General features: G+C 39.1%; 1 protein-coding gene across 2 annotated transcripts in view; it reads left to right on the forward strand.

The window, feature by feature from the left end:
- Window positions 1-22,585, forward strand: part of gdap2 (ganglioside induced differentiation associated protein 2) — a 24,906-nt gene extending 2,321 nt beyond the window's left edge. The window contains exons 2-13 of one of the 2 annotated variants that reach the window (XM_025903780.1): window positions 1,710-1,849; window positions 2,759-2,912; window positions 4,278-4,366; window positions 5,114-5,190; window positions 5,332-5,491; window positions 7,052-7,202; window positions 7,644-7,720; window positions 8,613-8,689; window positions 9,040-9,179; window positions 13,306-13,360; window positions 14,307-14,450; window positions 20,399-22,585. In XM_025903780.1, coding sequence (XP_025759565.1) covers window positions 1,710-1,849; window positions 2,759-2,912; window positions 4,278-4,366; window positions 5,114-5,190; window positions 5,332-5,491; window positions 7,052-7,202; window positions 7,644-7,720; window positions 8,613-8,689; window positions 9,040-9,179; window positions 13,306-13,360; window positions 14,307-14,450; window positions 20,399-20,440 — 1,306 coding nt within the window. In that variant the 3' untranslated portion in view covers window positions 20,441-22,585. Of the gene's footprint in view, window positions 1-1,709; window positions 1,850-2,758; window positions 2,913-4,277; window positions 4,367-5,113; window positions 5,191-5,331; window positions 5,492-7,051; window positions 7,203-7,643; window positions 7,721-8,612; window positions 8,690-9,039; window positions 9,180-13,305; window positions 13,361-14,306; window positions 14,451-15,361; window positions 16,464-20,398 lie in introns of those variants that run through there. The other variant, XM_025903781.1, reaches the window with a different exon arrangement.
- The last annotated feature ends 566 nt before the right edge of the window (window positions 22,586-23,151 follow it).

The raw sequence follows: 23,151 nt of genomic DNA on the forward strand, positions 1-23,151 counted from the left end.
ATTCTCACAGTACTCAAATGGATGAGTAACCCAAATAATAATTTTTAAAAAACCTCAGTGAATTAGTTTTTTCTTTGTATTCTTTGTAAAAAGTTTCAAACCCACAGACGTTACCAAACAGCAGATTTCCTCTTTCTGATCCTTTGATGTTGGCACCTCTGGAGCCTGTAGTGTGAAACACTTTCAACACACCCAGGTAACTTTGTTTCACTTACACTAACTTCAGACCAAAAACAATGATAGACTAGCCTTCTGTTTAACCATGTAGCTACAACTGTGTTCCCAAAAGGGGTGATGTTGGAAACGTATGATGACTCAAACATGATTGTCCATAAAAAATATTGTTAGAGAGAGATGAGATTAAAAATATAATGCATGCTATATTCCAATATATCTGCTCCAGTTAAAATATTTACGTGTATGTGTAGGACATACATACTGTACGGTGCTTTTACCCGATATTCATAAAAGAAAGCCTCCGGTGAATGTGGGCACATTAAGCACTTTGACTGAAAATGCGTTATGTTATAAAAGTCTATCAAAAGCCTGGAAGGAAAAATGCAGACTGTGTAAGTAAAAAGGCTTAATCGCTGTAATTAAGACATGGTAAATCTGACTTTAAATAGTTATTTAGATGGTTTCTTATTGAATATGAGGTCATTTTATCCCCATTCTTTCAGCCGCACACCTTCTGTTGTTATACTGAGAGCAAGTAAAGAGAAATTAAAAAAAAAAAACAACTATTTCAAACAGACAGTGGGCTTTTTTTGTAACTTTTATCTAAGTTTAACAAGTAATCGTCCTATGTGACCTCTTGTAGAATCGCTCTATTAGAAATTATAAGACAGTAAAATAGCTTGAAGACAGAATGGGAAATCTATAGACCATCTAATAGCATGCACATTAGAGCTTTTATGAATGATGGTGGTGATGCAATTTTCCAGTCAGCTGACTGGTCAGTACACTGTGGTTTTTGTACATGTTGATCTGCTGTCACAGAGCAGGTTTTGCCTGCAGCATGAGTTATTGTTGCACTGTAATCCAGTAGGAAGTGAACTGAAGCCCTAAGAAGCCATGGTTAAATCTGACCTCACCTCGCTTGGCTCTAAATGGCCTTTGATGTTCCCGTGAACTTTCTAATGGATTTATTTTGTTTTCGCCCTCTTGTTCCACTTGTTTTGAGAGCGCCTTAGAATACTGCTTATGGATTCACAGCTACAACTTACAACACTTGGTATAAACTCAAGACAGTTTACCCACTTAACTTTCAATAAATAAAGAAGAAATAGCCCAGCTTTTGTTTAGGAGCTGGGAGGCAGTGACATGTAGTAATAATAACAACAATAATAATAATAATAATAATGATAATAATAGGAGACACTGTTATTCCTCAATGGTTAGTCCAGTGTTTTTCTTCAGCCTCATGAATTGAAGCTCAAAGTTTGCATTTAGATTGCATCTTTATTGTTTCTTTGTAAGTCTGTTGTAGCTGCATACAGTGTCAAACTATTCAAAAATTTTGTCCCTGTCCAAAACATTTCCACACCTAGTAAAATACAGAATAACAAACTTATACAAAACATTGTTTTATGGCAAAAAAAGTGTACAACATCTTTGGCAAAATGACATCACAACATATTTTTATCCGCCGTGTCATTCATATTTACTCTGTATAGTTTTAATAGTTTTTTTTTTTTCTTTCCCCACAGTGTTGGTGACATTGCCCTGCTGAATTGCACCGCCGTCGTGAACACCAGCAACGAGTCGCTAAACGACAAGAACCCCACGTCTGACAGCATCCATCAGCTGGCAGGACCCGAGCTCCGAGACGAGCTGCTTAAACTCAAAGGTAGACATGGAAGGTTAAACTGCTGAAATGAGCTCTCTCCCAAAGCTTGATTTCACTTTGATCTTCTCAGCGATATCACTGGGAGTGTTAAATATAACCAGTCACCTGATATCACGCTGGCACTACCACTGGCACTCTAATACAAAGTGAACTTTCATCAAGTCTCTACAGCTGCTCAAAGTACTGATAAACACACAAATAAGTGTGTTCTGGCTTCTTGATCGTGCAAATGAGATTGTTAGATCTGAGATGAGATCTCTGATTCTGACTTTTCACCACCATTGTGCATTTTTTTTAAACTAAAACTTGCCAAAGTCATCTAAAACATTCTTTCCAGAAACAGAGCCATTGTTGTTAATGACGGCCCAGTTTTCACTGGAACTACTTTCTGCAGAATTGCTTCCAGTAATATGCTTTGAACTTTGAGCTCCAATTTCAAGGAACAAATCCAAATTTGAACCCTGCAAAGATGTCTGGGTTTGTTATTCAGTTATCCGCATCACTGTGGATGTACAACATGTGCCAATGTTTTTGAGATTGGCTTTTCACACCTCCCAAGTACAAATAAAAGTCTAATTACTGGTGTTCACCCCGACACACTGGAAGTGTCTTTTCATCAAAAAACACCACCTAAAAATATATACATTATTATATATATATTGATGCTTTAAGATGCAGTATTTCAAGAAGCTGGTGCTCAAAATAAAAATCTCTGTGTGGTTAGCATACCAGAAAATTTAATCAGCAAATTTAATTGTCAAAAGAAAACAGTTTTCCCTTTCATAAACTCAGTTGTCGGCTTGCTGATACACGTGTGTATTTGCTGCATCAATAGCCTTTGCAGTCATAAGAGTTTATTTTTAACATGTAATAATGAATATAATAATCTTTTTGTGTGTTTGTGTCCAGGATGTCGCACCGGGGAGGCAAAGCTGACCAAGGGCTTCAACCTAGCAGCGCGGTTCATCATCCACACCGTGGGGCCAAAGTACAAAGCCAAATACAGGACAGCAGCAGAGAGTTCGCTATACAGCTGCTACAGAAACATCATGCAGCTGGCTGCGTAAGAATCAGCAACTTATAATTCAGCCCACGTCCTAAACTTGGCAGTTTGACTTTCTCAAATTTCATCCGTTTCGTTCTCTGTCAGAAGGTACCAGTAAACAGTCACTGAATGAAAGTGACGTTGAGCTTTCCAGCGCTTTCTCAAAGATTTGTAAGACAAGATGAACTCTTCAGATTACAGAAACACTGATTTCAGAAAAGTTGGATCCGTTTTAAAGGTTGATGGAAAATCCATCTGTAAAATATGAAGTCAATGGATAAATTAAAAACAAACCCAACAAGAAACAGTGTTTCAGATTAAAATCCACAATTTCCTAATCAATATTTCACAGACCAGATTGTGCCGTTTCTGTCCTGATCTACTTGGTGATATAGATGTTTGCAGTATATGATGAAGTGGAGAGAGCAGTGATGATGATTTAAGGGAGAAGGCTGAACCCACTGAGACAAAAAAGAAAGGAAAAAGTCAGACTGGCAAAATTTAAATAGTAGTATTGGAGATATTTAGTATTTTGTTTTTAGCCCTCAGCTGTAAAAAGGCTGGTCAGAGATTGTTGTCACGCCTCCCTCAGGTGGGCAGGCAGCATGGACACCTGAGTTTGTGAATGTGATAAATCAAGAACACGTTTTAAATGAATACCATACATGTATCTACTAAAAATCTTGGAGGGATTCGAATCTCAAACTCAAGGTCAGAGGACAAGTTTTCTGAAAATCTTGCAAATGCGATAACTCGTGTAGGTCACCTAGGACTTTCAAATTGATACCATAGGTTTGTCTACTAGAAAACCGAGGGGTAGCACTGGCGGTTGCCAGCATTTTCTTTACATGGAATTACATTTTTACCTCCACCAGGGATGTTATGTTTTTGGTAGTGTACGCGTACGTGTCATTCTGTTTATAAACACAATAGCTCAATAAGTTCTGAATGAACTCTGAAAACTTATTAGGGGTGTAGAGTGGGGTCCATAATAATCCCTTCAAATTTGTCTTAAATTTGTCTCCACCAAGATTTTCAAGGTCCACTCAATGACTTATTGGTCAAAAACTGATTAAAAGCCTGAGAACGTAAAAGCTTGATTGTTACAAGTTGATGTGTATTGTCAGCATATAGAAAGTACCATATGAAGGTTTAAAATATCATGTCACATTTGACCTCTGACCTTTCTCCAAGGTCAATAGAGGGATCTGAAGGTGCTATATTGAACTGTTTATTACAACTTTTCTTATTGCCATTGTTTGTATTGACAACATGTAGACATATTGGGAATGATATATGTCACATTTGACATTGTATAATCAGTGTGTACTGTAAATGTGATGTGCAGTATGTGAGACTGTATTTCTTCATTTTTCACCACAGAGAGCAGTCAATGGCATCAGTTGGCTTCTGTGTGGTGACCACAACCAAAAGAGGTTATCCTCTGGAGGATGCAACACACATTGCTTTGAGTAAGACACACACACACACACACACACACACACACACACACACACACACACACACAGGTTTTTATTGGTGTGACACTTATTTTAGTCACATATTCCATACAAGGTCAAATAATTGTACAAGCACGTACTATACCAGCAGTGGGTGATTTTCCCATGGGGTCACATATTATGGAGAGCCCCACCAGTGAACTCAGTTCTGCTCAATATTAATTTTATCTCTCTTTGTAAGTTTATCGGTGCAGCCCTCCACAAAAATCCCAATTTCTCATGTGACCCCTTTGGAAAATTGAACTCCCCAAGCTTGTAATAGGCCCAAATTCAAAACAGTGGAATTGAATCTAAGAGGTGAGCTTGCCACCCTGAAATCACTCAGATCCACTCAAACAGAAGTCTTACACACGTCTGGAGTTAAAGCTACTACTGGCTGTAAAATAACCACAAAAACTGAACTGAATGTAAGACTGGATATACAGGGGTCATAGTGGAGTGTATTAGTTCAGTGAATTCCTACACCCAAAGAGAACCATATGTGGTAATTATTCTGCTAGTTTGCAAAATGTTTGTTCAGGTTTGTTCACTTAAATACACGACTACAGGTCCACACCACAGAAAAGGACCCATCTCAATTAGTTTCATCCTCTTCTTAGTCATAGAAAAATTGCTGTTGCTCTGTAAACTACAGATTTGCTGTTACTTGTCTGTTTGTCTGTGTTATCTTGTAATAAACCAAAACAAATGTGTTTGTAGGGACAGTGCGGCGGTTCCTGGAGAATCATGGAAACAGCATAGAAACGGTGGTGTTTGCAGTTTCAGACATAGAGGAGGTTTGTGTGACTTTTTGTCTTTAGTTTAGACCAACAGGAAAAACTTAACCTGCATGTTCCTCTTATTTAAAACCAGGTGTATTAAGTTAACCATGTGCATATTAATCACTAATATAAATATTAATGTTTGTGCTCTTTCAGTCTGCGTTCAAGAAGTTACTTCCTCTGTACTACCCACGCTCTGAGGGAGAAGAAAAGACTTGCCTACCTCTCATCCCAGCTGACATCGGCAATTCTGAGGGTGAACCAGTGGTTCCGGAAAGACAGATCCGCATCACAGAGAAACCAGGAAGCATTGAAGGTACACAGACTTCTTTTTTTCTTTTTTTTCTTTCAATACTGTGATGAACAATTTCCTGAAATCGGAAAGGGACACACTACATGCTTCACTTTCATTTCAGTCGAAAAGAAACAAAACATTTCTTCCCTGTAGTTTGATTTTGTAGAATAAAAGCTTTTCTTTTCATTTGAAGGACTTCACTGTCAAGTTGAAATAGTCTGTTTCTCTGTGGGAGGAGGTGAGATTAAATGACTGAGCAGTCAGCTGTTTGGCTTTTTAGGCTGTCAGTCATTCATGTTGTTTCTCACTGACTAACCGAACCATAAAACATCTGAGCTGAATCGTTAAATATAGTGTAAAGATGACACTCTGGATAATGATTAACTTAGAGCTCAGGTTGTTTTTGTGAGTCAATCAGACTGCATCTGCCTTCAGGCTCCTGAGGTGTCAGGACATGATTGTTTTATTTGTAGTAAAGCATTGACGGGACATGAGGATGGAGACGCTGTATAACCTGACGTAGAAGTATCGCAGACAGATTTTAACCAGCATGATGCCTCGTCACGATGATTGTCTCAAAGCCCTTGAACAAAAGTGTTCTCCTAAAAGGAAGAGTTGGATGTGATCAGCACACTACTGTCAAACAAAGGAAGATGTGTCTGGCAGAGAAACTTTCTGAATTCTAAATAAGGAAACTGTTTTGAAGCACATCAAAGCTTTTCTAGGCTCCCAACATTTTTATCTGTCCTCTAGCTAAATGCAGACCAAGTAGTTTTTATTGGAAGTAATCAAGGCCCAACAGTTCTGTAGAAATAGAAAAATAATAAAAACAAAAAGGACAAACAGAAATTTTGACAGCTTCGGTCCAAACTCGTACTGAGTTTTTAAACCCTCCACATAAACTGAATTTTGTATGACCTCTTTAGTTTACCTCAACTAAGCCTTTGCTTGCACCCTAAATGTTAGGTTTTGGTGAAGAGGCCTGTGAAAGTAACACCAGCCCATGTGTTAGTGAGTGTTTGTGGTTTCCATTTTGAGCCTCTTGCCTCCATTGACCTCAAGTGTGGTGCCTGCTGGCCTGATGCTTCAAAGCATCGACATGTGGCTTTGGGGTGTTGATCCAAAGCAAGCAGGCTGCCTGCGAGTGAAACCCAATAACAACAGGCTGATGTATACACACTGACAGATGCACATGTCCATTTGGATGTTGATAAAATGCACAGACATGCATGCAGTAGTGCATGTGGTCTGGGAGAAACAAGGAATGAAACAGACTTGAACCCGAGCCTGGAATCTGTCAGCTGAGTTTATGACTTCATAGCAGCGCTTTCACACACACGTGTAACGGCATCTTTGCAGATAAATTTGGAATCTGTGTAATAAAATAAATACGGACAAGCAAGCAAACCCAGGAGAATGTTACTGCATTTATAATTTGCTTAAACTTGTACACAGATGGTGTTTCGAGGGGAAACGATCATTTAAAAAAGCCTGAGTTAACTGGATTAATTATTTTTTGTAAGTAGTATCGGATACAAGTTCAGCATTTCATTACAACGTCTTATCTGTTGGCTTGTCTAGATGAGTGTGACGAGGACAGCCTGGAGTTGGATCTGGGTCAGGTTGGGACTCACGCCTTCGCCCGGATGGAAGGCGATGTAGACAAACAGCGGAAACTGATTTTACAGGGACAGATGTCTGAGGCAGCCCTGCAGAAACAACACCAGAGAAAGTAAGAGTCCAACCAAACTGTGAAATAAATAAATGTAATAAAATAATGCTTCAAGTGTCTTCCACTTGTATTAAAATTAACGTTTCCTGTATTAAAGTTTTCACTTAAAAAATCAAGTGCGGTATTTTATTCAGTTATTTCACTGTACATAAATATGATTTGAATTACTCAATTTACTAAGTATTTCTATCTAATGTTGTTTCAGTTTGCACTGTAAGTGTTCGTCACTCAAAATTTAACTGAAACATTCCTGAACGGCTACGTTTTGGCTGCTTTCCTGATCACACTTAAAAAACACTAAAAAGAACTTTTTATATTTTTTTATAGCATTTTACTAGATGTTTTGGCAGTAATTTATAGAGGCAGTAGTTATAGCATGTGTGTAACCGCTAATTGTTGCATATATTTAAGATATTTTCTCTTTCTGTTTTAATCCTGCAGCTACGGTCGCTGGCTGTGTCGAGCGAGAGCAGAGGACCTGTCAGACATTGCTGCGCTGAAAGCCTTGTACCAAACTGGTAGGTGTTTGAGCATGGGACGTGCATATTAGATCTTTGAAGGAGTCTTTCAACGTCTGAATGTAGACGTGAAAGAAAACCAGGAAACAAAAGGAAGTTTTCAGACACGTGTATTGTAAGGGTGCTGGGTGACCTTTAACCTGCTGAGAGTTTGTTTCACCTCAGCATGAAGAGCAAAGGCAATTCATCCTCTCTAAGGCACAATTGACTGTCATCACCAGTAGGAGGCAGTGTTGTTGCACACAGTCCAGGACAAGGTTGAGCACCAATTAGCTCAGCTGATGTCAAGTAAGGAAAAGGTTGACCCTATTTGAACTTTTAGGCCGTGTGTTGAGGTGGGTAGATTTAAGCTTTAAGAATATTTAATTTAAAACAATATATTTAATATATTTTATCTGTATCACAAGAAAATTCTTTCCAGAAAAAATGTTCTTTATGTTGTTAACTGTCTTAGGGAAATATGCAAAAGAAGCATTTTAGATTTTATATTCACGCTACACAAGTAGGTCTGTATGCATTTAAGTAAGAAACAAAGGCTGTCATACAGCCACTAATGCACATTACAGTTGGAGAACATGCACTTAAAAATGTGTGTTTTATCCAAAAGTCAGCCTTCCAAAGAATTTCGCTGTAGATTACAAGCAAAAAGTCCAGATCATAATCACAGACACGGAGGCTGAACTGCTGTAAAACTAACTATTACTCAGTGTTGGTTAGAATACCTCTGTAGGCAGAGGGCCGGAGTTTGATTTGCAAACAAAACACAGACTGTCTCTCAACAATTCTCACTTACTGCATCTGGAGCTCTGTTTCCATACTGTGATACTGTATTTAAATTAATAAAAAATTGCAGGGTCTGAGTGTCTTTACACTTTACTGTGTGTTTGTCCAGGCGTGGATGTATGTGGCAGGACAGTGATGGTCGTGGTTGGACGAAACATCCCTGTGACCCTCATTGACCTTGAAAAGGTAACATGTGCCAATATGTCAAAGTAAAGCACTTTTAGTGATCTTAGTCATGTCGGACTTCACCGCAACAGATGGTGCAGATTTATTTTGTTTTTGTGTACTCGTAATAATGCAATATGTGTGAGCAAGTACAGGTCACATTGATGTGTTTTTAACCTTGTTCACTACATGTTTAATTTTATTCCTCAGTACCTGTAGCAAAATGCAGTGTATCTGTTTTTAAATAGGAAAAGCTGCAACTATAAAAGAAAACGTATCCGATCTGGGTGATCTGGTTTTTAACAGAATTGTAAGTAAATAAATACTTGCAGTAATCCTGTATGTTTGTTTCCTCTGCCTGTGTGCTGTAGGCCCTGTTGTACTTCATCCATGTAATGGACCACATCACAGTGAAGGAGTATGTTATGGTTTACTTTCACACGCTGACCGGAGAGCATAACCATCTGGACACCGACTTCCTGAAAAAACTCTACGACATCGTTGACGTCAAGTCAGTCTGACATTTTACTCACCTGATTACGCTGAGCCTGTGGCTAATCTAAACCTTGAGCTAAAGGCATGACTGCAGTTTTTCTAAGCTTTTGCCTTCCATCTTTTAAATTAAAACATGTCAAGTATATTGGAAAACCAACATTAAATCGCATATGAAGTGGAAGAGAACATTGAATAGATAAGGCATTCGCTTTTGTCTTATTCCTCTGGCATTGAGTCACTGAGTAAGAACAGTCTGAGGCTGTTATTGCTTCAGCTTTCCATTTATCCAGAACTGTTGTCATCTGGGTTTACAATATATATTTAAAGTAGAATTAGATTTGGCTAAGATTGTTGGCCAACTACTTCTCCAGCCTTAACTAACCAAAACTTAAAAAAGAATCAGACAGAGAGAGGTTGTGTAAAAAAGACAGTCTTTGGGAATTCCCCTCTCATTCACTCCTTTTCTCTCTCAAAGGCCATGATGATACTATGATTAAGTCATTATAGTAGCCACTTTCATATTTTTTTCCATACAGCATAGTGCTTACTGGATTTTAAATCAATCTAACAATCATGTTGTATCAATAACATGACAAAGGGTCCACTTTTCTAACTAAATCAAGGTGTTTAACATTTTGTATATTAGGCCATACAAACATTTAGAGTTTCATTTGACCTATTTGGTCTTCGTTTGGCTCTTGGTCTCAGCCTCTGCAGCTGCATTAAAGTTAAGATACATTGTTCGTGCCACAGTATGATACCACCAAGGTTACAGTGTTTAGATTATTGGAAAAGCCAAACAAGCTGTGAAACACATTTTTGTTTCATTGTTGGCGCGACATCTCGCAGTGACTTGAGGCCAAGCGACTTGGCTGTGACTTGGCCTCAATCAAAGAGTTCAACGTTTGCAAAGCAGATCTTTATTCTAAACTGAGCCTTTCAGAGACAGCACTCTGAAAAGTTGTTGTCAGACATGACTTTGTGATAACTGAGGTTGCAGAATGGATTTGGACCTGAATCAGTCATTCTGTTGAGCAATGTGTCAAATGTGTAGCATCACATTTAGAACTCAATACAGATGCTGTCAGATGCTGTTTGATCTCTTTGGGATCTCCTGAAAAGTTCACCATTGATGAATATTTTCATCGGGCTTAATCGTAGCCACATCTTCCAAATGGAAACCAGAAAAATCTACACTTTTATTCAGAGATCAGAGTAGATCTACAGCTTCACTGATCTGAAGTGATTCCTCTATCCAGGCACACTCCCCTGATTGTCAGTTTGTTGCTTTCATGCTGTATTCAGTCAAACGAGTTAGATCCATTTACTTCCATGTTTAACTATAACGCGGTAAAATGAATAAAGACAGACATGAGTGGTCATACAGTGGATATTGTAGGAGTTAGGTTTTAAGTGTATGTCTTAATAATCCTATTTATACTACTGATTTAAAACTAGCACTTGAAACTAGATTAAATAAATTTATAGTGTCCGTAAACATCAACACAAGGGCTTGAAACCCACACAATATCTAAATGTAACTGTGGAAAAAAAGGGGGTTGAAATATTGTTAACTGGAAGCTACCAAAGGAAAAACCTAGAGAAACTCGGGCACTCGGTGGGTAGGAGAAGCGTTTATAGTTGTCATCTCTTTTTAGTTTTGGTTACTAGAAACCAAACTTGCTTCCTGTGTCAGTGGGAAACTCCATGCAGTCAAGACGTACCTTTCCACACTTGTTTCTCATGTTTCATTGCTTTCTCACTGTCCATTCTGTTGGTTTCACAACACCTTTCTTAACCTTTATAAAGAAAACTGAAACTGTAGCACATTCCTGATGTTTATCCTTTATGTTGTGTGATACATTTACCCTAAGGGTGTCAGATGCAGGTTACGTAATATAGTTCAGTGAGGCAGGAAAAGGGAATTTAAATGAAGCAATCCTTGCTTTCACAGAGTCTTTATATGCGAATGAAGACACCTTCGTTCAGCTTCCCCTTTCATCAGAACAGGAAACCCCCATTCAGTCATAAGCGACGAGACGAACGTTTGTGTTCTGCTGATTCATCAGTGCGTGCTGCAGCCCTAAAATGTTAGGGATGTTTAAGGCTCCACCACCTCTGCAAACAGACAACAGTCTGGCCTCTACTAAAGGCTCATTTAATGTAAAACAAAAAACGCTGAGGTTATCTGTTTGCTTGTACACTTTCTGACTTGGATATTGTACTTTGGCTGCAGTAGAAAAGGATGACTGCTAAAAAGTTTGTCATTTAGCAGGGACATGGGTCTGGCAGTGCTCTGTGTTTAAAGCACAAGAACTGCGCTGCCTGTCAGTCACAGAGACAATCAAAGCCTTTTTTCAGGGAACTTTGTGTCCTCATTCTTCTGCAGGGCGAGGAACACAGTGTTTCACATCACGTTCAGGGATTACTTTACTTCTAAACAGTTACAGTTTCTGTTCATGTTCTAGCTATTTTGTCAGGATGTGTAGCTAATTTAGGAGTATTTTTCTTTCTCTGGTACATTTCTCAAGCAGTTGCTTTGTTTTGAGTTTTTTTGGTTTGGCATGTTGATATTGAACCCTGGTCTGGCTATTTAGCTATTGATTGACTGCAGATGCATTTTAGCTTCAAATTACCTAACCAACAGACTCTCGCCAGATTTGAACATAAACGCTTCCAAAACTGTGGATATGTTGTCTGCATTTAGCAGGAGACCGATGGACTCGAGAGTGATTATTTTTAAATATCCCCGGGTCCGGCTCTGGACCAGTGCAGAAGGCCACAAGTCACGGTTTTGTACGTCTGAATTGTTTGGATAACTAAAAGTTCCTGTGTGTTCCTCTGATGGACAAATGTTTTGGTTTTTCTTAACACAAGCAAATTTAGTATGGATTGAAGTTCAGGTCAGCACTATTTCCAGAGTTTTCCAGAATGCAGAACGTTTTGGCAGCATCCAAAGGGGCCAGGGTCAAAGGTTAAAGGGAAAGAGCTTACTTACTATTATTTAATATATGTGTTTTATTTCAAGAGTAAAGTGGAAATGTTGAGTGTAAAGTTAAAGTGCGTGGACTGTGTGGACAAATGTGTTCTCTCTGGATAAACCTGACAGCTCAGGGAGAGCACAGGGTTTATCCAGAGAGAGGCTCCCTTATTCCAAACCATTTCACCCTGAAGACTCAACATCTGTGTGTGATGGTTGATTCCTACAATATCAAGAAGAACTGCCAGATGCAGCACATTAATTTAAAATATCATCTGAATTAGTGAATATCAGAAATACGAGGAATTTGGCTCTAAACACATGTAACTAGTAACTGACCCACAGTTTTAGTTGGTGCTCTCTCACTCTGGGATATACCCCTGATTTGTTTGTTAGCCTCACAGTCTGTTTGTTTGCTTCTGTCTTGAAAACAGAGAAGCGGAAGTTGACTCCAGCAACTTAGGAATGGCAGACATAACAGGCTTATACCGGTTTGGTAACCTCAAGTTTACATGTCCTGTTTTTGCCAGTGATGTGGCTCTGTTGCTTCATTGGAGCATGGTCTGTAGTTAAATAATGGTGATTGAAATAGAGTTCCTCCCAAATGTAGATGCCTCTTGGGCCCCTCTTCCATCAGGGAGAGTTGGTTGCGTGAGACTGACAGACTGGTGAGCCATCTGTGGTTTTGGCTGCTTTGACTGAGCTTCAGATACGAGTAGATGGAGACAAGTGTCTAAAATTAGCTTCCTTCTGTAGACAGTTTGGCACAGTTTTATGGCTAAAGTTGTCTGATCAAAGCGGCGTAAAGCAGCATTGTACTATGACAGCTGCTGTAGCTGACACTGTCGATTAATTGTCTAATTACCTGTCTGTTCAATCAAATAAATAACCAAGCATTGGAAAAACATTTGGCTCTTCTTTATGGTAAATGTGTCCATGCTAATGTACAGGATGGAGCTGATTATAAAGTGGTGTTTTTGTGGAACAGCAAATCTGTGGCTTTGGAAACGGCTACAGAAACATTGTGTCTCCTCTTTCAGAAGATCAATCATTTTCTTTTCATAATACAGGTTCTTTAATTTTATGTTTAATTTCCAGAATAATGAGTCATAGGGTTGCTGAGAAATATTACTCCACTAATGTTCTGCTTTATTTCTTGCAGGTATAAAAAAAATTTGATGGCGTTCTACTTTGTACATCCAACATTTCGCTCGAAGGTAAGGGATGGTTTTAATTTAATATACAGGCCTGTGTAAAACATTTTTACTAAGTACCAGATATTTATATTTCAGTTGATAATGTATAAAAACAAACCTTGTCTGTGTAGTTTATTGTATTTCAGATGATTTTGATCAAGTTTTTATCCTTTTTTTGTAAGAAAAAGAGTGGGCACAAGACATTACAAAGCCATATTTATACATTTAAGATTAAAACGCTGTGCCATACACCCTTCAGTGGAAACTTATTTCCACTGCTTGTCTCATTCTTTTGTTCACCACCCGGGGCTCGTGACCACAGGTGATAGTAAGAATGCAGACTGACCTGTAGATTGATAGCGTTGCTTTCATGCTCAGCGCTTTCTTCACTACAGCACACCGACACCTCATACACACCAGTCTGCTCCCCTCACCCCTCATTCACAAACAACACCATGAGATACTTAAACTCCTCCACTTGGATCGGCATCTCATCCTGACACAAAGTTGGCACTCCACCGTGTTACCGTCAAAAAAAAACATGGCCTCAGATTTGGAGATTTGTGCTAGTTTTCATCCCAGCTGCTTCACACTCAGCTGCAAACCGCTAAAGTGCAAGCTCGAGGTCACTGCCTGATGAAGTCAACAGAACCACACATCTGTAAAAGGCAGACAACCAGGAGCTTGTTGCTTTTGTTATTAATCTAAGTCCTTACGTTCCTATTACACTGATCCAGAAAATATTTTCCTCATTAAGTAACTTCTGGTTTATCTGGTTTCTTGATAACTTTTTCTTTATTCATTAAAGTCTTGCTCAGTTTTCTTTTTTTACACAGTTGTGTTCAGTTATTCTTTGATTATTGCATGACTGGTGTCCTGGTAATGCAAAATCAAGCTTGAATGTCTTTAAAAACTGATGAACGGTTCTTTACACACATCCTTTCTTTCTTCATTTGTCTCAATCAAGGTTTCAACATGGTTCTTCACCACTTTCAGTGTATCTGGCATGAAGGAAAAGGTCCGCTACCTTGACAATCTGCAACAGCTCTTCACCTGCATCAAGCCTGAGCAGATCGATATCCCTCCCTTTGTCTTGGAGTACGATGCACGAGTAAGAACACAATAACAGAGAGATCAATAACTCAGTCCTATGTTGTTTGCACATGATCCACGGATATCTTTCAAAGTGATTTGAATCATTTTGCAAAGGTAACTGCTGAAATACATAAAGGATTTGATAAAGCTCTCAAAACCGGCCCAAAGGTTTGTTCCAAAAACCTCACACAGGGGTCAACAGAGGGTTGACCATTAAAAAGACAGGAACTGAAAGTAGTGCGTCAGATAATGTTTTAGGCTGATTCACTCAGTGGTGTGAGCTCCACGATTTGCAGGGGTTCAAAAGTGACATTCGGTTATTATTTTCCCTCATTATTCTCATTTTTACTACCTGCCTACCTAATATGATATTAGAACAGAGTGTTTTAATACTGGAAAGTGGTTCAGCTTTTGCCACTTTAAAAACTTTTGAACATTTTATAGTTAAAGCCATATGTGGTCATAGTCTGACCATTACTAAAGTACTTTGTAAACCATCTAATTTGGGCCAGTTGTTCTGTTTTTTTAGCTTTCTGACTTTACTGTGACAGGCAAAGTATGTCAGTTGGGTGCAGCTGTGGTAACCCCTCTGCCTTCCTCTATAAGAGTCAGGGTTCATTTGAAGTAGTGGCTAGAAATTCTAATGTAGACACCAGAAAGTCGGTCCCACTTTCTCTAGATGACTAAAATATAGCTCAGGTGGTGAAGCATGTGGTTTAAAGTTACAAGTGCCCTGCCAAAATAATTATTTGATGTGTCAGCAACATCTGGAAGTTGCAGCAGATTATCCCAGTTAATATATTTTAACTTGGAAAATATGTCACTACATTTGGAGCGCTGATGTTTGGAGCCAGTAACTGACTTCCTTTGATAAATTAGAGTTTGTGTGTCTCCACCTCCCTGTAAGCATCGGTTTTGCATTTTCAGATGGCGAAGGACGGACCGTAACCCTGTTTAGCCTCACGTCAGCTCTCTGGCCGATGGTGTTTTAGCAGAAATATTGGTAGGCTAGGTTCCTGTTGATGTCTCGGATAAACCTGAAATCACACAAACCCTTTTCCATCGGTTGTATTTGAGGGAACAACAGACGAGATAAATCTCTAGACTTTCCCTTTCCTATTCTCCTCTTCCTGATGTAAACCAGAGACGGTGGAAATGATTTCTCTGTTCTTTGACTTTTATTTTCATCTGTTTTCTTCCCAAGTTTAATTTCACCTGTTAAACCGTTGACTATAGCCTCAATTAAAATGCCCTGGATGCTTTGTGATTACTAAATGAATTAAATAATTATCAATAACTTTAATTTAAAAGTACTTGAGGAAGCATAGTCAGAATCAAAAACAATGTCTAGTTTGTTAGTTTGATGCAGTTTGAACTTAAAACATGTTCTTGCATCATCCGTTTCTTCCCTTTTGTGCTTTTTGGAATAGCTGATATGTTTGTAAACCACTGTGGATATCCACTTATTGATGTTGGATTGCAGCAGTAACAAGCTTGTTTTCATATTTTGTTACTCGGGGTAGTTATGAATAAAAAGCCACGAGGTCACAGAGCTGTACTTAAGACGCTGGAAAGCACAGACTGTAATAATTACTGGTAGAACAGAAAATGCACTTGTACATTAGGTTATCTGTACAATAAAGTATCATTGTTTCAGATTCAGTGTTTTGCAGGGAATGTAACTCCAACAGTGTGTCCTGATGCATCAAGACACAGAATCAATTTTTTGGAACAACAATGTATTTTCCACTTTGAGCACAGCAGACAGCCAACAACCTGGGCAACATTGTTTATATTGACACCTACCCAGAAATACTTGTCCTGCTGAGCTTAATTACGGTGCTGATGGAGTCCAGGAAGTAATTGCTCTCTTTGTTTGCTGAAATTGAACCTAACCAGGAGGTACCTTCTTAAAATGAATCTCTTTGGAAACCTCGGCCAGTTTGTCCTTTTGAACAGTTGTTAACTCTCACAGCACACACGTCAAACACAAGACTATAACAGTTTGTTGTTGTAAAACCAACGGGCTAAATAACAGCTGTCAGGACTCTTAATGCAAACTAAGGCTACGTTCACACTGCAGGTCTTAATGCTCAATTCCGATTTTTTGATCAAATCCGATTTTCTTGTCTGCTTGTTCACACTACAAATAAAATGCGACAGCAAACACGCTCTAGTGTGAACGCTCAAAGCGGCCCGCATGCGCAAAAGAAGACGTCACACACAACGCGCTCTGTTTAGACCCAGACCAAACAGTATTGTTTGACTGATGGCCCTTAATATAAAGACTTCGGACTTTACGTTTCCCAATTTTTGCTTTAAGTTATAAAGTTATTTTGTTATTTACACATGGCCTAATAATTATCCTTATTGCTGTTAGAGAGGAGCGGTGCTTCAAAGGATAGTTACAGATTTCTGTCAGAATCTGCAGATTATACAGTACAAATGAAATGTTCACGTTGTCTTCCCAACAGTTTCACTGACATCTACACTGGATGGCCAGGAAGCGTTCGCGATGTCCTCTCGGGTGCTTCTCCGGCGCTGATAATTGGCGTCTGTCTTGTGTCAGTGACATAAAAGACGGATTTAATGCAACATGACCGTTCAAACAGCAGTCGCTTTCTAAAACATCGGATATGTATCGGATTCAGTACCACATACGAAAGTGACCCAGATCGGATTTGAAAATATCGGATTTGTGCCGTTCACATGATTGGATACGGGTCGCATAGGGTCAGAAAAGTCGGATTTGATGCGCTTTCGCCTGCAGTGTGAACGTAGCCTTAGAGTGTAAAGACTTCCCCAACACATCCACTCTGACACTGCTGTTGATCATCTATGTGCAATATCTCAGTCTCTCCATGTTCTGTGCAATATTTTTGGCTCATGTGCAATATCCTTGGTATGTGCAATATTTTTCGGTCCTGTGCAATATTTTGGTCCCAGTAGAACTACCATCTCCACCCTAAATGACCATAGCCCCTCCACCCTTATTTATTTATTATATTATATAACTTCCCTTGTATACAGACCCACAATGTTTCTGTTTCAGTGTTTCTTACACATACACCATGTATATAGTTTCACTCACATATATGTATACATATACATTGCTTTTTATTTTATTTTATTTATTAATTCATTTTTCTTTCCCCCCTCGTTGTATATTGGTTTCTCTTCTTCTTACTTTTGCACCTTTGTGGTCCAGCTACCCGATTTCGCTGTGCAAGAAACTGCACAATGACAATAAAAAGCTCCAAGTCTCTAAGTCTATACATACAGTGTGAGAGATGACTTCAGAATTGTCATTCGTTTAAAGTAACTTGACAGCTTTTTTCGTAGCAGTCAAACAAACCCTGTATTGCAGGTTTGAAGCGTCTTAGGGGCGAAATGGGGGGTAAAGTGCACCGTGTTCCAGAGCATACACCATAATGGTAAGGATGATGTGACATGTGAAAGGGAGTTGGCTAGAGTTACCACTGAGCTTAGATAATTGTAGATTTTCTCAAAAGGGGAATGTAGATGGTATCGCTCATGTAACCACTCACCAGCCGTCCATTTTCCTTTATTAGAAAACAAAAAAGTGAAACTTGCCTCATTCTTTGTTGGTAGAGTAATTTTCCTTTCACAACATCATTCAGCCTCCTGGCATTTCACCATTGCCTCTCAAAATGGCCTCGGATGGACTCTTTGTCTTTAGTACTGTTGGCTGTTCTCACAATTGGCCACATTTATTTTAGCTTTGCTTGGTAGATGTTCTGCAGACTTTTCTTGTCAGAGTTTGACTACAGTTGATTCTATTATTTCTTTTTAATACTCTAATAAGCCTTTTCAAGGCACACTGCCCACAATGGACGAGCTATTGTGTAAATGTAATTATGTAAGTATTCTTCTTGCACAGAACCTGGTTGATTGCCAGTTAAAATGGTGTATTTTCACATCCAAAAGGAGGTTGTTTTTTTTTTTTGTTGGGTTTTTTTTTTTTTTTCCATTACTTTTTTTGACAATCTGTGTGGAAATCTGTGGGGTCGGGGGCTTTTCCCCTACTGGTCTACAGCTATAATCCTTCTGAGTAAATATAATCTAACTTTATTCATTTTTGGCCTTTTATTGATTCAGTTATGCTTAAAATTGTTCTCTGGCTCTTGTTGATATGCTGTTAGTTCTTAGACAAACAGTTCTCCATTGAAACATTTTTACCCCTGAACTTTGGCAAAAATGGCTCAAATGTGGACATGTGCTCATTTTATATGCTGGGATCATTGTCCTGTTGTATGATCCATTTTCAGCCACGCTGTAGCTGTCAGACAGATGGCCTCTATCATATTTTGATATACAGAGGAGTCCATAATCCACTCAGTGACTGCAAGGTGCTCAGGTCATGAGGGCCAAATCAATACCTCTCCACAACCATCCTTGACAGTTGGTATGAGAGGTTTTGGCTGATATTCTGTGTTTTCGTCAAATGTTTCGCTGTCCATTAGGCCAAACATCTCCACTTTAGTCTCATCTGTTCTAGAGGTGTTGTGCTCTGTTTACATGCAGCTTTGCAAATCTAAGCTGTGCTGCCGTGGTCTTTTTAGAGAGAAGAGGCAACCTATAGACAACCTATAGTAGTTTAGTCTTTTTCTAACTGTACCGTCATCAACTTTTACATTATAGAGTCTGAGATGCAGCTCTCTTTGTTATTTCTCTGAGCATTGCACAGTTTGACTTTAGACTGAATGCTGGGATGTTCATTCCTGAGATGCACAACTGAATGCTCCAGAACAGCAAACTGCCAGAATGTCTTGATTTACAAGGTGCTCACAGTTACTGCTAATCAACTCATCACAAGCATTTGATTAGCACCATCTGGCTGCTGCTTACCCTCTTCATTCCTATGGAAGCAGTAAAGGTTTTTAGTCCTGTGAAAACTTTCTTTTACACACGAACATCTATTGACCTCTACTCTGAGCTTGGATACCTAGAAGCAGAAACTAAATCTAAAGCTGCATGTTTTGTTTGTTTTTTTTTTTGTTTTTTTTTAAAGTGGATCAAAATGTGCTTCATAACCACTTTTAATTTTCTTTCTCAATATTCTGTCGACATGTAGCCGAGGGATGAACCAACATGTCTACATGGCGCAATATTCTGGTCAATTGATGAAACAGATGTTTCTCCTTATTACAACACCCCACATAGACACAACAACTTGACCTGGTCTGACAGGTTGGACTCTAAATAAATGTATTTTTTTTTTTAATCATCATTAACGTTCAATAACCGTGCTGTCCTTTTTATATGATGTTTCTTATTAAATCTTCTCTTTGAAAAGTTTACAAGCTCAGCATTTAACAATAACGCATAAATGTAAAACCTTTTTGTGCTTGTATATTCAGTAAGAAGATCTTTTGCTTAACTAAAACTTGAATCTTTCTTAATGTTAGTGTGTTGACATAATCTGTAGGTTTTCAGTGTAATTATTCTACCAGCAGAACAAAGCAGTCATGCCACACCCAACACTGCTGCTCTCTCTTCGGACAGTTGTGAAAGACTCTGACAGGTGTAGTCAGATTACTGCCCACAAATTTTTCTCTGCATTATTAAAACACGTCCAGCAGCTAATAGGACAACCTGCCACTCCTGGTACTAGGAATACAGCTTCCTGACACTCTGCTATATCCAGAAAACAGCACATTAGACCTGAATGAAAGAGAGGGGGGGTGATTCATGATTTACTTACTGTTAGCATGTCCCTTCTGCAGCTGCTCCATCACATTATTGTCTCCCCAAAAACACTTCTGTTGTGTTTTGTAAGGGTTTATTTATATATTTATTTGTTGCAGTACATTTGACGTCTCAGGGCCACCGTAGTAGAAGTCGAAATCTCTTTGTGTTGGCAATAATTACATTAGTATTACCAGCTTTGGCTCAAGTGATCTGTGCTAACCCAGGTGTTTGTTTTATTCTCATCTATAACAGGTGAACGGACCCTACCATCATTCAGAGGCTTCCGGTCTGTGACACGAGTCCAGTCGAATCTTTCTGTCCAAGTGGCGAAGTGGTGGATGTCTTTTCTGGACATGAAGTTTTCTGTGTGGTCTGACCTCCAACCTCCTCTTTAAGGCTTTGAACCTCAGTTGAGGAAACTCTTCTTTTGTTCTGTTCCTGCCAAAAAAGACCAAATTAAGAGTCGCAGTGCACATATAGCACGGCGCGGTCTGGTGAGCAATCATTGTTAGTCACCACAGACTATTTGTGGATCTGCTATGGCTCCTGGATTATGCCTTATACTGAGAGACTTACTCAGCAGTTTTCTCATACTGCCCAAAATATGAAGTATCACATCATAGCTGGCACATAACTCAGAGGCTTTCCTGTGATGCGGTCGTATCAGACATCCTCGCCCATGTCTCAGAAGATGGCCAGGCTTTTCAAATGCTGGAGTGATACGGGGAGTGCCTGTTTGGATTTCTACGCCACACGGAGCGGCAGAAAGTCTGCAGTAAAGACAAACATTGGGTTTTGCTTAGTCGGAAGTTTTTCCCCACCTGTTTCAGCGTAATCTGAGACCGTGAGCGCCAGCAGTCCAAACCGGAAAATTCCAGACAAACATTAACGCCGGGGAGATTTTCTTTGATTAAAAACACGTCAGCTAGCTAACATTCGATTTACATCACAAGGTCATCTTCATATTGTGTGAACATGTGAAGTTAGCTTAGCTTGGCACAGAGAGTGAAAGAGGAAGCAGAAAGGCTCAGCTTAAGGTGTCGGAGTCGCTTCAGCTGTAGCGTCATACATCAAGTTAAATTCAAAAATATTAGAGGGAGATGCCTCTTATCGTCTAACTCCTGGCCGGAGGATAAATAAACCATTTCCCAGATGTGTAGATCTGTTACTAGAAGCAGTGCTGAAGTACTTCTGCTTAGCATTAACAATGTAAAAAGTCCTGTTTGTTTTCCAGTTAGCTTTATGGTGGGCCTGAAAGGCAGCAGGGCATGTGTGCCTCTACCAAAATGTTAGCACTGTGTCGCTGAAACAGATATTTAACCTCACACATTTAACAACATATGCCTAACATTAACTGCTTCCAATCTTTGTTTCAGTGTTCTAACTTAAATACTATAAAACACGTTAATTTCCCCGTTTCTGGAGATGGAACATTTGTAACCGTTTCTTGAAGCAGTAACTGGAATCATTAAAAGAAATTAGCCACTAAACAGTCATACAGTTCTAATAAGGCAGTGCCTCTGTAACCCACAACAGTGGAAACACAATGTGCAAGTGAACCAAGTCTAAATTACACAAGTCAAAAGTCATGAGAAGGAGTCCTCGCTCTCACAAACCGCCGTGAAGGACAGTTATTAACTTTTTTGTGTGCTTTTGTGTCAAATCGCTGTTACTCAGTCACTAATTCCTTTGTTTGCACAGCTAGCTCCACTTTACGTTGTCGTCTGTAGTTTGATTTATCTTGGACTGCCACATGTGTGGGTTTCCAGATCAAACGGAGTGAAGTAAACTCTGAAAGCATTTCTCTGATTGTCTGAACCTTCGATCAGTCATGATGTAGCAGGACCCCCACATGTCTGGTAGCCCAACACTGACACTATCACCATAAATCTTGGGGGGATTTCACCTGTGTGTAGTTCTGCATTCATCCAGGCCAAACATCAGGAACTCTGCATGCTTGCATTTAAACTGTGTTGGCTGCATGGAAACTCTTTAACCTTCAAATGAAAACGGGGATGTTATTTAACACTAGCACACAGAGTTCAGCTTCTAACTTTTGAGGTTTCAGAAAATGTGATGTGCACACTGGTGGGGGGCATATATCCTGTGTCGCTCACTCCAGGAGCTTCTGTTTACTGTGTTCATCGGGCTCCTTTTAAAATCAACAATAAATGACCTCATAAGGAAAGCGTGCACAGTCAGATTGAACTATTTAATGTCTTTTGTTGTTTTCCTCAGTGCTTTGAGCTCCATTCAGTGAAATGAAGTTAGTGTCCCCTCCTTTGACAAAATGCACTGAATGATTTCAAAAAGATTTCAAATTAAAAGACTGAATGTGACAGTGAGTTTCTAGAAGTGTTACAGCTGAGGAAATGTGCTGTCACTGTTTTTCCTTCAGTTGTGTCAATAAAAAAAATCCCAGAGATACTGAATCGCTCAGCACAGACTTGCTGTTAGAACTGTGATTATATCAGAATGTGCATAAATGAGCCAAATTATCTGTGTGTAGATGTATCCTGTTTTTGGGGAGTTTTTATCATTTTAAAGTGATATGTGGAGGGCGTGGTGGTTGACATCCTCTGAGCTTTACAGGAAAAGACTTCATTCATGTTTCCTGTTCTTTTCTTTTCTTTTTTTTAAACACGCTGATCATAAGAACTTTTTTTTTTCTTGATAAAAACAGGCTTAGACTATCCTTTTAGAAAAGAGCTGGTTGTATTGTGGAAAGTATTTAATACCTGATGAAGAATAAAGATTGATTTTGGTGCTGTAGAAAGATTTATTGTGACTTTTCTGCTTAAAGTCTCAATTTTCTTAATGAGCGCCTCAAAGTTTTGCTCCAATTTGGGGAAAAAAAAACTCCCTTAAAGTGTAATTTCTAACACAACTCTAAATTCTTACAACCATTATTATTATTCAGACAAATGCATCATAATATTCCATTTACCTCACAGCTAATGGATGAGGAGAGATTTGGTGCTAAGCTTGTGTGTCCTCTGCAGCAA

The sequence above is a fragment of the Oreochromis niloticus genome, linkage group LG16 (assembly GCF_001858045.2).
Source record: "Oreochromis niloticus isolate F11D_XX linkage group LG16, O_niloticus_UMD_NMBU, whole genome shotgun sequence".
NCBI classification, from domain to species: domain Eukaryota; kingdom Metazoa; phylum Chordata; class Actinopteri; order Cichliformes; family Cichlidae; genus Oreochromis; species Oreochromis niloticus.